General features: G+C 40.3%; 1 protein-coding gene across 3 annotated transcripts in view; it reads right to left on the reverse strand.

Moving 5' to 3' along the window:
* Positions 1 to 13,668, reverse strand: part of Efa6 (Exchange factor for Arf 6) — an 88,727-nt gene that overhangs the window by 15,523 nt on the left and 59,536 nt on the right. For all 3 annotated transcript variants that reach the window (XM_076318285.1, XM_076318286.1, XM_076318287.1), the window contains exon 3: positions 11,233 to 11,286. In XM_076318285.1, the coding sequence (XP_076174400.1) occupies positions 11,233 to 11,286 (54 nt within the window). The remainder of the gene's footprint in view (positions 1 to 11,232; positions 11,287 to 13,668) is intronic.

A 13,668-nucleotide genomic window follows, 5' to 3' on the forward strand; every position in this document is an offset into this window, starting at 1 on the left:
CCGGTTACATGAAATGGAATAGAATCGATCGATTCCATAAAACCGAGGATTGTTGTATAGACGAAAAGTGAATGGGATTTACCGAGTGAAAACAAAACGGAGCAACAATGAGTGAGTGTCGCATTATAAACGTCGGGTATTATGTTCGTCGTTATCGAAAAATATTTTACATTGCGACAAATTGTCGATAGTATTCGGTCATTTATTACGTTACCGAGTGTAAACACAATATTTACACTGTACGTTACAGCATAGTACTTGACACTATCAGTGCCAAGTTCTCGGTTCCGAATCTCGTACGTGAACTATTAATTCTCTTTGTGTATGTTGCTCGAGTTAAACATAACAACAACACGGAATTAGTATTGCGTATATTATATTACATTGTCGTATAAAACTTATGGCTACTATATATGTTTATATATACTATATATATACATATGTATGGTGTATACGAACACCGTACAATAGTTTTATTTATTTCTGGAAACTTTTTCTAATAAAAGTTCCGAAATAACTGTCCCCGTCGAACTTTCATCGTCGAAATTCTCCGACATCTGTTCCGCAGGAACAATTTTGCAAAGTTTCGAACGGTCGCGAAACTTTTTCGGAGAGATCGTTTTTTTTTTCTCTCCCTCTCAAAAAAAAATTCAAGTGGTATCGGAATTTTTAAAAATAAAAATCGACAGTTCCTTTCCAATCGGTCGATCGGTTATTTTTGCAGCTCCTTGAATCTCGAGACGTGCAAAGATGGAAGAAAAAAAGACAAAAAAAAAAAGAAAATCGCATCCAAGGAAATATTCTAGGGCGAACCGAATCGATTCCGGACATTCGGAAATAAACCCTTCCTCCTCCTGTTAGGAGTCCCAATCCCGGGCGCGAACAATCACTCTCGAACCTCCATATATTACTCGTGGAAAGTCCGCAACCCTATTCACGAATTCTCCCCTTCTCGCTAATGCGCCGAGGGACCGCGTCGAAACGTCGTATTTTTCGCGCGACAAAAGTCTTCCGGCGCGGAAGGCGTCGGATTTCTACCCACCGTTGGCTGGCTCTCGTTCCCGGTGGCAATCTCGTTGCATCTCGACGCGATACACAGGCCAGCCGACCAGCGAGAACTCGCGGGCGTCGAGTGTATTTTCAGCGAGCAGAAAGGAGTAACTGGGACAGGTCTTTCGGCTATGCGCGCGAGGTCTGATTAAAAAGCCGCCGCCGCCGCCGCCACCGCGGCTGTTTCGTTCTCCGCGAGCGAGGAAAATTTATTGCCGGCGCGTGGAGGACTTCAAAGCGGGCACAACTCGACCGGGCGCCAAAGAAAACTTTCCGCGCCGAGGGACCGTACAGGAGAGGGGGAGGATAGGGGTGACTACCACCGTAGAAACAAGCGGCTCGGGAAGATGCGGAGGAACCGTGGAAAATAAGTTCGATCCCCGTGGGACGCGAGTGACCGGCGAACGCGATTTACGAGCAACGGGAAACGACAGAGGGAGAGACCTCGACCTTAAATAATGCACAAACGGCCACGTCGCGAGGCCGTTGTTGGAGGACGCGACTCAACGACCACCGATGGCTGCTGACGTTTACTTCGTGGAACCGAAGGGCGGCCGCGATACGATTTTACGATCTTGCGTCGAGAGGAACGATGAAGAACGTTGCAACGTTTTTTAAAGTTCAGATTATAATATCTAGTTTATTATAATATGCAGGGATCTCGCGTATCTAGTAGTATAGTTTTTATACATATAAGAATACAAAGTCCGAAGAAACAAGTATATAGTGATATGTCTTGATGTGAACGACGACAGTGTCGTGTGGTCTTTCTGACTCTGGACTTGGAACTCGACTAAAAAGAAAAACCAAAAGGAAAGCGGCCAAACCGTTGACCGTGTGGTGGACGATCCTTCCGCGCCAATACGGAGGCAGTTATTAAAACTGACATCGACATCTGGCACCCTTAAGATCGTTGTTGCATTCATTCCAACACAACGTATTGCGACTCTGCTCGCCCTTAACTCATCGAGACGCGGTCGCTGATCGCGTGAAACGATAGAAAATAATTGAAATTGAAAAATTGTTCAAACGTCAGAATTATCGATAGATTCCGGTGTATTAAAGTGTTCCTTACAGGTGTCTCGGAAAAATTAACGGTTGGGGGAAAAGAGAAACTTATGAAATTGATTGTATCTATGGAATAAAAGATATCGTAACGTCTTTTGAAAATATGTTATGGAATTTCAAGTAAATTTCTTTGTTAAAGTAGTTGAAACCAGTCATTTTGATTGGTCGGTAAATCTAGTGTTAACTACGAGACGGATTCGACTCTCCGAGGACACCTAGGACACTCGATTTTTCTTCGATAACTATTTGAGGCACGGTTGCTAAACGCGTGAAACGATAGTAGATTAATTAGATACTTAATTGCGAGGTGGAGTATTAACAGTCTCACCGTGCAACTTGTACGGGGTTATTTGAATTTTTCACGGTTGAAAAATATCCCACCGTGCGTATCAGGGTATTGTGAAGTTTGAACGTTTCTTAATCAGTTCTGCTCCAAAGAGTTGATTCGTTCGCTATTCGTGATGTTCACGTTTGGTCCAAAATTCAAACTCGTGGAACAATATTGGATACGATTTCTATTTTTATCCATACAAACTTACATCTCCGTTTGAGAGACAGAGTGCAGAGTTGTATAAGGAGGCGAGAGGATAATAACACGATAAAAGTAGACGGGGAGGGGATAGCATCTAAACGATCTTGAGCGACCGATTAATTTTGGTTCAACTATAGCTATCATCGGTTTGACAATGTTGAATCCCTGAGAATGAGAGTAGTATGAGTGAAACAATTGAAACATCGAGTAGCTTCTATACGCCTATTTTTTATATTTAGCAAAATACTTCGAGCATTTATTTTTCAATTTAATTTGGAATTTTCTAATTTCTATATAGTTTCTATATATGTATGAGACACTAGCTACATTCCACTCTTTGAGTAATTCTCAGGGTTTCAATGGAACACGAGAAACATTACGTTTAACTAATCTAACACTTCACGAATGTTTGTTGATTTTTTTTTTTAAGTGGTTTGACATGCTATTGTTTACCCTAATAGGAATCTGAATGCAATATCGTGAAGTTTGAACGTTTCTTAATCCGCTGTGCTCGAAAGAGTTGACTCGTTCGTTATTCGTGACGTTCACGTTTGGTCGAAAATTCAGACTCGTGGAAATACGACAAGGGGTTAAAACGGAGCATTCGTTGTTTTCTCCTATTTTAGGTGTATGTGACCGACGATCACGCACGTGGAAGGATACGGTGCTAGGTTTTAAGTGCATAGTGCACTTGTACGTGAGAATTGTAGCTAGGTGAAACTGAGTTTCCATTTATCGGGTATTTCAATTCTGCGTAGCTTTGTGAAACGGTCGCGTTCCGATTCTATTCAAAGTAGACCTATACCTATTGAGCTTTATCCAGATTTTGTATTTTATTTTGTTCGAAGTTTTTCGTATCGGTGAAATTAGTGATTGGTCAGTTTGAAATTGCATTGTTGGTACGAAGTAGCGCGAATGGGTTATTTTTAAGTAGTTGGGAATGCGTGTAACTGTTGCCACGAAAGCAAATATTTGTAAGGAAAATATATGCGAGTTCAAAGCCGGTACAGTCTCTTATTTGCAAACTAAAGTATACTGCAAGTAAGACACAACCCTTCGTACACTCACTGACGTGTTTACACGTTCGACGTACGATGCTAGCCTACGAGTGCTCTTTAACCAAAAACAAAAGAATCGTTTATACGATGAACCGCGCATAAAAGACAGAACGATCTTCGAAACGACAAAAGAATCGCAAACAGAGCGTGTAGAGAGATCGCTCGAGTTTAGAACAGTTAATTTCCTTTGTGTCAAAACATATTCATCGCAGAGGCGCGCCACGGGCATATATTGCACGTTTGATCGAAAGTATTCAACGATGAAAGAGTTGATATCTAAAACAAAAGTCCGGTTAATACATTGCAAACATTATTTGCATCGAATTTACTACTCTCGACACGAAAATTACGAAAGTGGTCGATTCGTATTTCGAATTTCATTTTGAACCCCGCTCGATAATTAACGATACATTCGCCGAAATATTCCACACACGACGGTTATCGAAATAGAGAACTAATTACATTTGTAAATTAATCCGCCCTCCCCTCTTTTTTTTTAATTTCGAATACACTCGGTGCAAATTGGAATACCGTTCACCGTTTATAATTTTCGTGTTAAAAATCAGATCTAACGAATACACGGTAGAGACTCGTGTTACCCGGCTCCAACGAATATACACCTAAACGATCGATACACGGGCGAGTAGTATATATTGAACTCGATCTCGTCGTTGGTAATAGAAACGTCGGTGTTCAACTGGTGACTGAACTCTCGCGCGTTGCCGATCTAATGATAGAACACATTGGACGCGTATAGGCGCTCTTGAACCTGATAGTAATAATAGAATTTACGCGATAATAACCCATAGAAAACACCATCGCGTATGCTCGACGTGACGCTCTCTTACCTTGGTCTATGTCGTCGAGAGCCAAAGGGATGCCTGCGACAACGTCGTTGTTCACGCGTACTTGGGGAAAAAAGGGAGAGTGTCGAGGGCGCGCAATTAAGCGCACGAGCCAACGATCAAACGTTCAGATAACAAACAATTTTCTATTAGAGTGACTCATTGATTGCTCACGGTCTACAGGAATACACGACGACGACGACGACGGTGTACGACGTAATACCTTGATTCGTGCTTGGAAAATATCCTCGTCTTCTATAACCCTTCGATAATACACGATCACTGGGGCTCGTAATACGTAATTTATTATAATTCGCGGTTTGATGCGTAATTCGCGTGATTGGTAAGGGGAAGTCGTTAGCTGTTTGAATGCGAGCATTATATTCAAATGAAAGTAATAGTGTAGCGGAAGACCGATTATCTGGACACTGGTTACCCGGAATGACGACTAAACGGAAATTAATTCCTCGATTATCGATCATCGGCGCGTGTACCGTACAAGCGTTTCAGAATAAAACCTACGAATATTATTGTTTCTTCTTTTTGTAATTTAATTTGAACAGTCGTTTCCGTCTCACGCGTTTGTATATATATAGCGAAATCGTGGAGAACCAAAAACAAACGACGATTTGGAAAGTCTCGTTAGAGAAAGATTCATAAAATAAATAAAACTACCAACTATGTGTACAGTACAGCAGTTTCTGGTTGTGTGTGTGTATTTTTTTACTGAAAAGTGTCGCGAGGACAATCATTGGTTTAATGTGAATTAAATTCGGACAAGATTCTATTCAAATTTTTCTCCAATATTCGAAAAACGATTTAAATTGATTTTGAAGTTGATCCGGGGTTAACGAAATCTGTGTTCACCGATTTGAATAGAATTACGGTGAATAATATTATTGAAATGTTATTAATATTAATACACCGACGGAGACAACATTATTACAAAATTATTCGATGTTTTCAATATCATTGAAATTACTATCCATTACTATGAATAAAATACACCGGAAAACATTATTACATAATTGCTCGACGCTTTTAATATCATTGAAATTACTATCCATTACTATGAATAAAATTATAAATATTCATATCGGTAACTTGGCTGGTTTAATATCCGATTTCCATTCAACGTAACCTTATTAATATTAAAGTATAGCGAAGCTCGAAAATATGTGCAGTCATTAATAATGAAAATTGTCCATACTGTTGAATTCAATGCAAATGAATATTTATTAATTATCAAGCTACTCGACTCCTTGACAATAATGTAAATATCGATGTCTCGTTACCGTTTAATATACTATTAAGTAACCAATTGCTATTTCATGCAGCTACTTTTACTGAAACAGTGTGACGAATTAATCGCTAATTAATAACTTTACGTTATCACTGATCGTTCAGTTGTTTTACTACCCAGCCATAAAGACTTATCAATTAACGTCATCGGTAAACTCGGTCTCGTAATAATTCCAAGAACGCATCGTTACAAATAACACAACAATCGTTTCAAGGTGTGCGATGATTTCGCGTGGTTATAATTTTCCATCGTGTTTTGCACGATCGTTCAATTCTGCCAAAGGACGATTAAACTGTCACGAGCTAATCTTCCGTGATTAGCATTCTCGAGACACTCGTCAGCGATTTCAGCAGCGTGCAGCTGCGGAGGAGAAGAAGAAAGGCCAAAGCGAATCGAGCATTGTGTCATTAAATTACCTCGCCGGGCGCGAAGTCATTAATCAACACCGGGTACTGCAATTAGTTTACCTTTCACGGTATAGACTCGTACGGTGCGACGATTCACTTGAACGAAGCCAACTTTCTTTCCCGTATTTTATGCTAAATAGTCGGCTCGATCGAGCTATCGTAAAATAATTTATTTATGTATCTAGAAACGTTGAAACGTTTAAGTAGCTATACGCTCGATCTAGGAGAACGTTCAGTACACTTTCAAGACTTATCGATAACAGTTCTTGCTCCACGTACTTTAGTTGTTTCTGTGGCGCAAATGTTTTACAATTTCTACAATAAAAGTTCTTTAAAAGTATTTGGAAAGTCTCGTTAGAGAAAGATTCATAAAATAAATAAAACTACCCAACTGTGTGTACAGTACAGCAGTTTCCGGTTATGTGAAATCGAATTCGATCCGCTCGATTGCGTGTAACCGGGGAAGGTAGCGTTTTTATACACAGTGATTGTAATCTCGTACAAACGATATAATAACTTATTGTTAATTATTCGTTACGAACGATAGACGTGAAAATATCCGGTAACAGATCGAAAGTAACCTTTCGGATCAATTTTACCATAATTGGGCACAAAGTGAACATTAACATCGAGAAGCAAAGCACGCGTACTTTTACCGTTAAAATGTCCTCCAAAATTATAATGAATTATGTAACGCAAGTTCGTTAACAACACGTGCAGTATGTTAATTAAGAATGTACCGAACCGGGCTTCCGATGTACTTTCGTCATTTACATACCATTCACGTTTCACTTATTATCATTACTAAGGACTATTTCAAGCAATAAAGATTAAAAATACAGCTAATTACCGTTTGAAAAGATTGTTTTCCGCTGAACAAGAAACTACGTACGAAGCCCGCGATAGACCATACATAAGTAAACAGTTGGTGAGCGAAATCGTTTGTATTTCTTCGTTTTTTTTTTCTTCTTCTTTTTTTTCTTTCTACTTTGCGCATACTGAATCACCCGGTACCGTTTGCTCGCCATTCGATGCACGTTTTAAATCGATACGTCGCTTTCCCCGACACCGTGATTCCCGTTCGCACACAACTGAGAAAAGCCAATTAGTCGACGTTCGGTCACTGAACGCTGCCGGAGAAAAGCCGATTAGTAAACCGACAATCGATAATATGTTAACTACACGTTCACCATATTATGCGCATTAAGCATCAATTTTCCTTAACGACACTCTATTTTCGTCCATATTGCTACCGGGCATTGGATGCGATTCGTTAAGCGGACGTGACTCGTCGTTAAAACGAAGAATTTTGTTACGACGATGTCGACGAGTTATTCCCGTTTTAGAAACCGGGGTTATGGAGATTTTCAACGATCGCTATCGGACGTACGAGAGAAACGTTAACGTTTTTTTTTTTTTACGAAACCTAATGCATATTCTTGTCGAAGAATTCGATCGGTGGATAGGAATAATTTATTAATTTATCGACTGTGAGAATTGTGATATCATTCGGAGAAATTTTGCTATTGGCGAGTTGAACTTAATTGGCCACTTAGAGCCGCTTTCTCGGCTGTAGATCGCGTCGTACGTGACTCTTACTACCGTCCGCGAGTGTGCGTCTGCGTCTGCGCGGTGGGCGGGGCCAAGGGACCAGCTACGGAGCGGTGGGGTTGCGGTAGCGTGTGGTGGGGGTACGTCTCGGTGGCCTTGGCCGGTCAATTGATTTTGGTCGCGACTGTAGCGGTTTTAACCAGCGGAAATGGTCTTTCCGACAAGTATCCAATATCGAAACTCTCGGAAAGCAAAGAGTGTCGCTGTACTTTGGAAATTAGAATTGAAATTGTACAATTCGCAAAAAAGCTTATCGAAGACGTTGGAAGTTCTTTTTTTTTTTAGATTTCCTTTAACGAATCTCCTTCAACTCCCGCGTCATTAGATACCTCAAGGTCTCTATTCAGGGATTTCCAGCAAACGAAGCACAATTCGTCTAATTACGACTCGATTCAATCCTTCTCGAATACGTTTCTTTATTCATTCTGATTCACGTCACCGAACTGTGTCGCGAGTTTGTTCCCCTCGTTCGTTAAACTGATAGAGTAATTATTTAACGGGGTCATCAGGTTGTTCAACGTTGCGAACTTCATTAGACGGGAGAGCCTACCTACCTAGGGGAAAGCTAGCATCGAATGAATTCAAGGTGCGCGTGCAGTGATAACGATAATCCGGTGTAAATCGGGTAGACACACGACGGTTCTGTAAACCGTCGTTGTATCTGGCCCCGTGGCAAGTTTACACAATGATTCTACTCACGCAACAAGGCCAGCTGTCCACTGATACTGCACGTTCGCGTATTTACACTAAATGGCTCAACTTGTGCAGAAGTGTAATTCGACGCGAACGTTCAATCACTTCGGGGAAAATACAATACCGAAATACTGTTCAACGAGATAATGCTCTGAATACGATTAAATACAATACACTGTTTGTCTCGAAGTAATTTACAGTTGGAATATCCCTGATGTACCGATATTACGAAATAAACGTAGAAGGAAACTTTGTTCCATTTTTAACGCGAAATTCAATCGAATAGAGAACGATATTGTCATTGTTGTTTGTTTATATCATTTCCAAAAGAGCTTAATGTTTTTTAAATGGGACGTACATAATTTGTGACTCCGTTGGACGGAAAGAAAAAAAATTAATTCGACCAGTTTGTATAATGCGGTATAATTTGATGGGAGTATTATGTCGAAAAAGAGTGTCCCATTTTAATCCATAAATGGATACACCACCACGGGGGAATTGAATCGCAAGACTGAATAATATACAGATCATTAGAATTTCATAAGGAAAAATCTTTAGTTGGAGACGGTAAGGACATTTCAAGATTATTTATTTATTTATTTATTTTTTTTTTCTTCAAATGAGATTATATTTCAGTGCGAAAATACGACGTGTGGTTTTTTTGAAAAATGTGCACCATTTACATTGTAATACCGTTTCCACGAAAAATTTGCAATATTTATACTAAAATATTCCAATGTCACTAACAACAGCCTGTTGAATTTGCGTTCTCGCATTATATCGAAACAAAAGTGTAGCATTCCATTGAAAAGTACACGTCCAGAATGATACTTTGACTTTTAAGAACCGCAGACAAAATGTTTCTTCCGCAATGGGGGCCTGGCATTCTTGCCACAATGAATTCTGAACCTCGCCCATTCGCTATTGTCTAGGTTACTTTTCTATGCACGTTACGGTGTTCTAGACTATATATTCCGATTAGTATTACCATGAGATTATACGTATAAACAACCTGTATAGTCCAACTCCACATAGAATTTATCCTGACAAAATTATCCAAGCCTGATACTATTATTAGGAAAGTCATTTCGTTTTTTTTTTTCCGGTGATAACGAAACACGATTTTTCTAGAGCGTATAAACATTTTACTAAATTATATATTCTCCATTTTGGAAAACGAAATGACTTTCCGAACATCCCAATATTTCTCCACGTTTCGTCGATTCTACGTTGTAGAGGTACAATCGTGAGAAACGCGAGAGAATTTCTCACCGTTACACGATGATCTCGTTACACGTTCCCGATTCTCGAAAAAACCGGCCAAGAAATCCACCACCCACGCGACTTTGATTGCACGACGTTTATCGATGGAATGCAAGCACCGTTGAGAATGCAAGGTACACCAGTTCGTTGTGTCTGATACTTCTTTCGATTTCCCTCTCCGTACTTTCACCGTTCGCGGTGTTAATAGCGATGGGACCAAGCGTTTCGCGAGTGTAAAAATTAATTGGCGAATAAAAGGGAAACGTATCTGAATACTATCTCCGGTAAGCTCTAATTACGGTATCGTACAATGGAAATTCGGTCTCCGATAATATCCTTATCTAGCTGTACAATCGGGACGCGAATCCCAATAAAAATGAAACAAAATACAACGCAACACTCGTCTCAATTTTAAACACGTGTTTTCTACGTGTGGATTGCGATCAACTAGTCTCGAAACGGACCTCGACGTTGATATTAAAATTCGATCTTTAAGTCAATGTACACAATTTCGATTATACGTTATAGAGTTCGTTTGTGAATGTTCGTTTAATTTGATAAAAACGTCTATGTGCATCGAGAGATCCGAGAAACGATGAATTACGAAAGATACGAGAAATTGTTTCGTAAAATTAAATCACGTGTAAGAATTTTTCACCAACAAGGAAAATGAAAAAGTCGGATGAAAAAAACCCGGATCGAAAAGGTTTAACGACTACCATTGCTAAGTTTAATAATATCTGGAAATTGGCGTCAACGTTTTTATTCACCGATCAGACTGAGGGAAACCAGCCGTAGGCAAAGCCACCCTCGCAGCTTTCGGAAAGCTCGACACAGGGTGGTTCAAAAGTCGCGTCGCGAAATCCACCCTCTTGCTCTACGCGTTTATTTATGTATAAAAACGAACTAAATTTATCGTACTTCGGCTTCGAAACCAAGATCGAAACAAATCCTATCGGACTTGTTCGTCTTAGCACTGTGTAACGTACAAAAATATACTAAACAATCATCGAAAAGAAACCCACGAAAAGACACTGTTCGAGACATGCCTTTCATTCTAACACGAGCACCGCTATTGTTAAAGTGAACATCTTCGTACGCTATCTAATCGAATTTTCGTTAATTTCAATCGTTGACCACGCGCAACATATACAATCCGTTCGACGATCCTCTACAACGCAAGTGCAAACGTAAACATACATTCGTTCAATTTTCCGTTACCGTCCCCCGGATTACCGGCTCCGCTCGAACGCGATAAAACGGAACGCGAACTCCACGGCGGGGATTTTTGAACGACCCTGTAGCCATCAACGATGGCTTCTCGCGAGTCGTCGGACGCGCGTGGGCGTCTCAACAGCGGTCTTTACGCGAATAAGAGAATTTGCCGGCGCACTTCACTTACCCCTTCGTAGCTTCAGGGTGACAGGGTCCGACGAGAGCCGCAGACATTTCAGCACTGAAACACAAAACGAAGCGGTGAGGAGGGAACAGAGAACGAAGAGTAAGAGCGACGACGGAGTGTGCTGCCGCGAAAGAACCGGCCCCCGACCAGCCACCGGCGAAAGTGGGTGGAAAACCGACTGGAATGGGTATTACCGTGGATCGAGCTGTCGTGTGTTCGCGACCGCGGAATTCAGAGTCGTTCTGTCGCAGTTGAGATAGGTCGAGCTGGTTAACACCGTGGCTTAAGGAGGAAGCTTCAGATTCCTCCGTTGGACGTCTCTCCGGGGAAAAAGGACACCCGTTTGCTCGTAATTTTAGCGAAAGGTTAATCGTTCCAGACGGGGGACTGATCTCGGTTCGTAATAGGTTCGCAATGATCGCGCGAAATGGGTGACTTTTATTCGTGGCTTTGTACACGTGGAAATGAAACTTTTCCTGGAGACCCTACGAGCGTTATTTCGCCCTTGCGAACGAAATTTGTTGTTTAATCGTTGGAGGAGTCTGAACCGATGTTGCGAATGTGATATACGATACTTCTCGATACTGGATGATTACTATAGAAAGAGAAATTTTCTGATTCATGGGAAGGTCCGTGTTCATGGGAAGGTCCGTGTTCATGGGAAGGTCCGTGTTCATGGGAAGGTCCGTGTTCATGGGGAATTTATCGGAAACTTGTTGTGTATTATCTTACAATCAGATCGATGATAATTATTATTAGGTTCTTCGAAAAGTCATTTCGTTACTTTTTTTTTGGTGAAAATGAAACACGATTTTTTTAGAGGGTATAAACATTTTATTGGATTATGTATTCTCCATTTTGGAGAACGAAATTACTCTCCGAACAACCCAATCTTACATAGAAATGATGTCAGTAATAGTCGAAAAATAATCGAAAACGATTGCAATAATAATAATTGTTACGTAGAAGTTACTATCATTGTTGTAATAATGGTTATCGTAACTTTTTTATTACACAAACCGGAAGAAACTGTTCGAATCGCGACAAGATATTTTCTATGTGACATTGGCTTGTTCGGAAAGTCATTTCGTTCTCCAAAATGGAGAATACATAATTCAATAAAATGTTTATACACTCTAAAATGTATAATTGTACAAAGAGGTATAACCTTTCAAACGTAACAATATGACTAGACATTTTGAATATCACCAAATAATTTTGTTTCCCGTTTCACAGTGCCCGATAGAATTTATTAAATCGATAGAGAAATTCCATTAATCTATTCCTTTATACATACATACATATTATATATATATATATATATATATATATATATATATATATATATAAAATTCATTTAGCATCGGTGAGATTCAAATCGGAAATACCTCCAAGTAACCATTCGACCGAGTACATTCATCGAATATTGTTCCTAATCCTAAACATGTCCAATATCATTCACGAAGCAGATACTTTATCATTCAGTAGTGGTCTGTCGCCGACCACCGATTTCCATTTTAACGGACCGTGTAAGCTTAATTAAAACCCTCGATTCTCTCGTTTCGGAGCAACGTTACTTTCAACATGGATACGCGAATCAAATATTTCGTAACGCGCGTTACATTTTTCCCACGACGGTGGAACAACGTGAAAATTCGTTCGCATAAAGGTAGAGCTCAGACGGTATTATCCCCGAGAATCTTGTGTGCCGAAACGACGCTGAGATTCGGGAGCAAATATGTCCGGCGCGAGACTTTCAGTAGGAGCTTCGTTTATCCGAAAAACTGACAGCCGTGCCGCGATGAACACGTTGTTATTTCACGTATAAACCGCGCCAAGTTCGCCTATAATATTTAGAAAACGTTCGCACGTATCAAACGCGGCACAAAGTTCACGATTCGCGGAAGCGAAAATGCTGCTTCGTGTCTGTCCAAGGCATCAGCTTGTCAAATTAAACAGGAGTCGGTGGAAATACGAGGGAGGCGAAATTGCGCTAGGTCGGGAACTTTACAGTCGGCCACGCGGTTTTGCGACTGTTCTTGCCTCCTACGGGCAACCATAAAACGAACGTGTCGGATACCTTGCCGTGTTTCCGGCCAGAAAAATATCTTCGAGAGCCTCTCGTGTTTTACCTGCGGTTCGTGTTACTCGATCGCGTAATATCGCGGCAAGATTTCATTTGTTTAACGACAGGTTGCCAGTTGTTTCATTTCTTTTTTTTTTTTCTTTTTTTTTTTGTCAAGAGCACGAATTCGAGAAAGATTTGCATTTCTAGTATTCTGCACGTACTCGAGCTGTTACAATGTAGAAAAGTATTATTTGAGCGTGCATTCTGATTTTGAAAAAATGTAACTCTTGGGCTGCAAGAGTGAAAATAAGTAGTAAATTATATATTCTTGATTTATTAGGTGGACCGGAAAGTAATGTCGTTTCTGC

Source organism: Ptiloglossa arizonensis, chromosome 8 (genome assembly GCF_051014685.1).
Source record: "Ptiloglossa arizonensis isolate GNS036 chromosome 8, iyPtiAriz1_principal, whole genome shotgun sequence".
NCBI classification, from domain to species: Eukaryota; Metazoa; Arthropoda; class Insecta; order Hymenoptera; family Colletidae; genus Ptiloglossa; species Ptiloglossa arizonensis.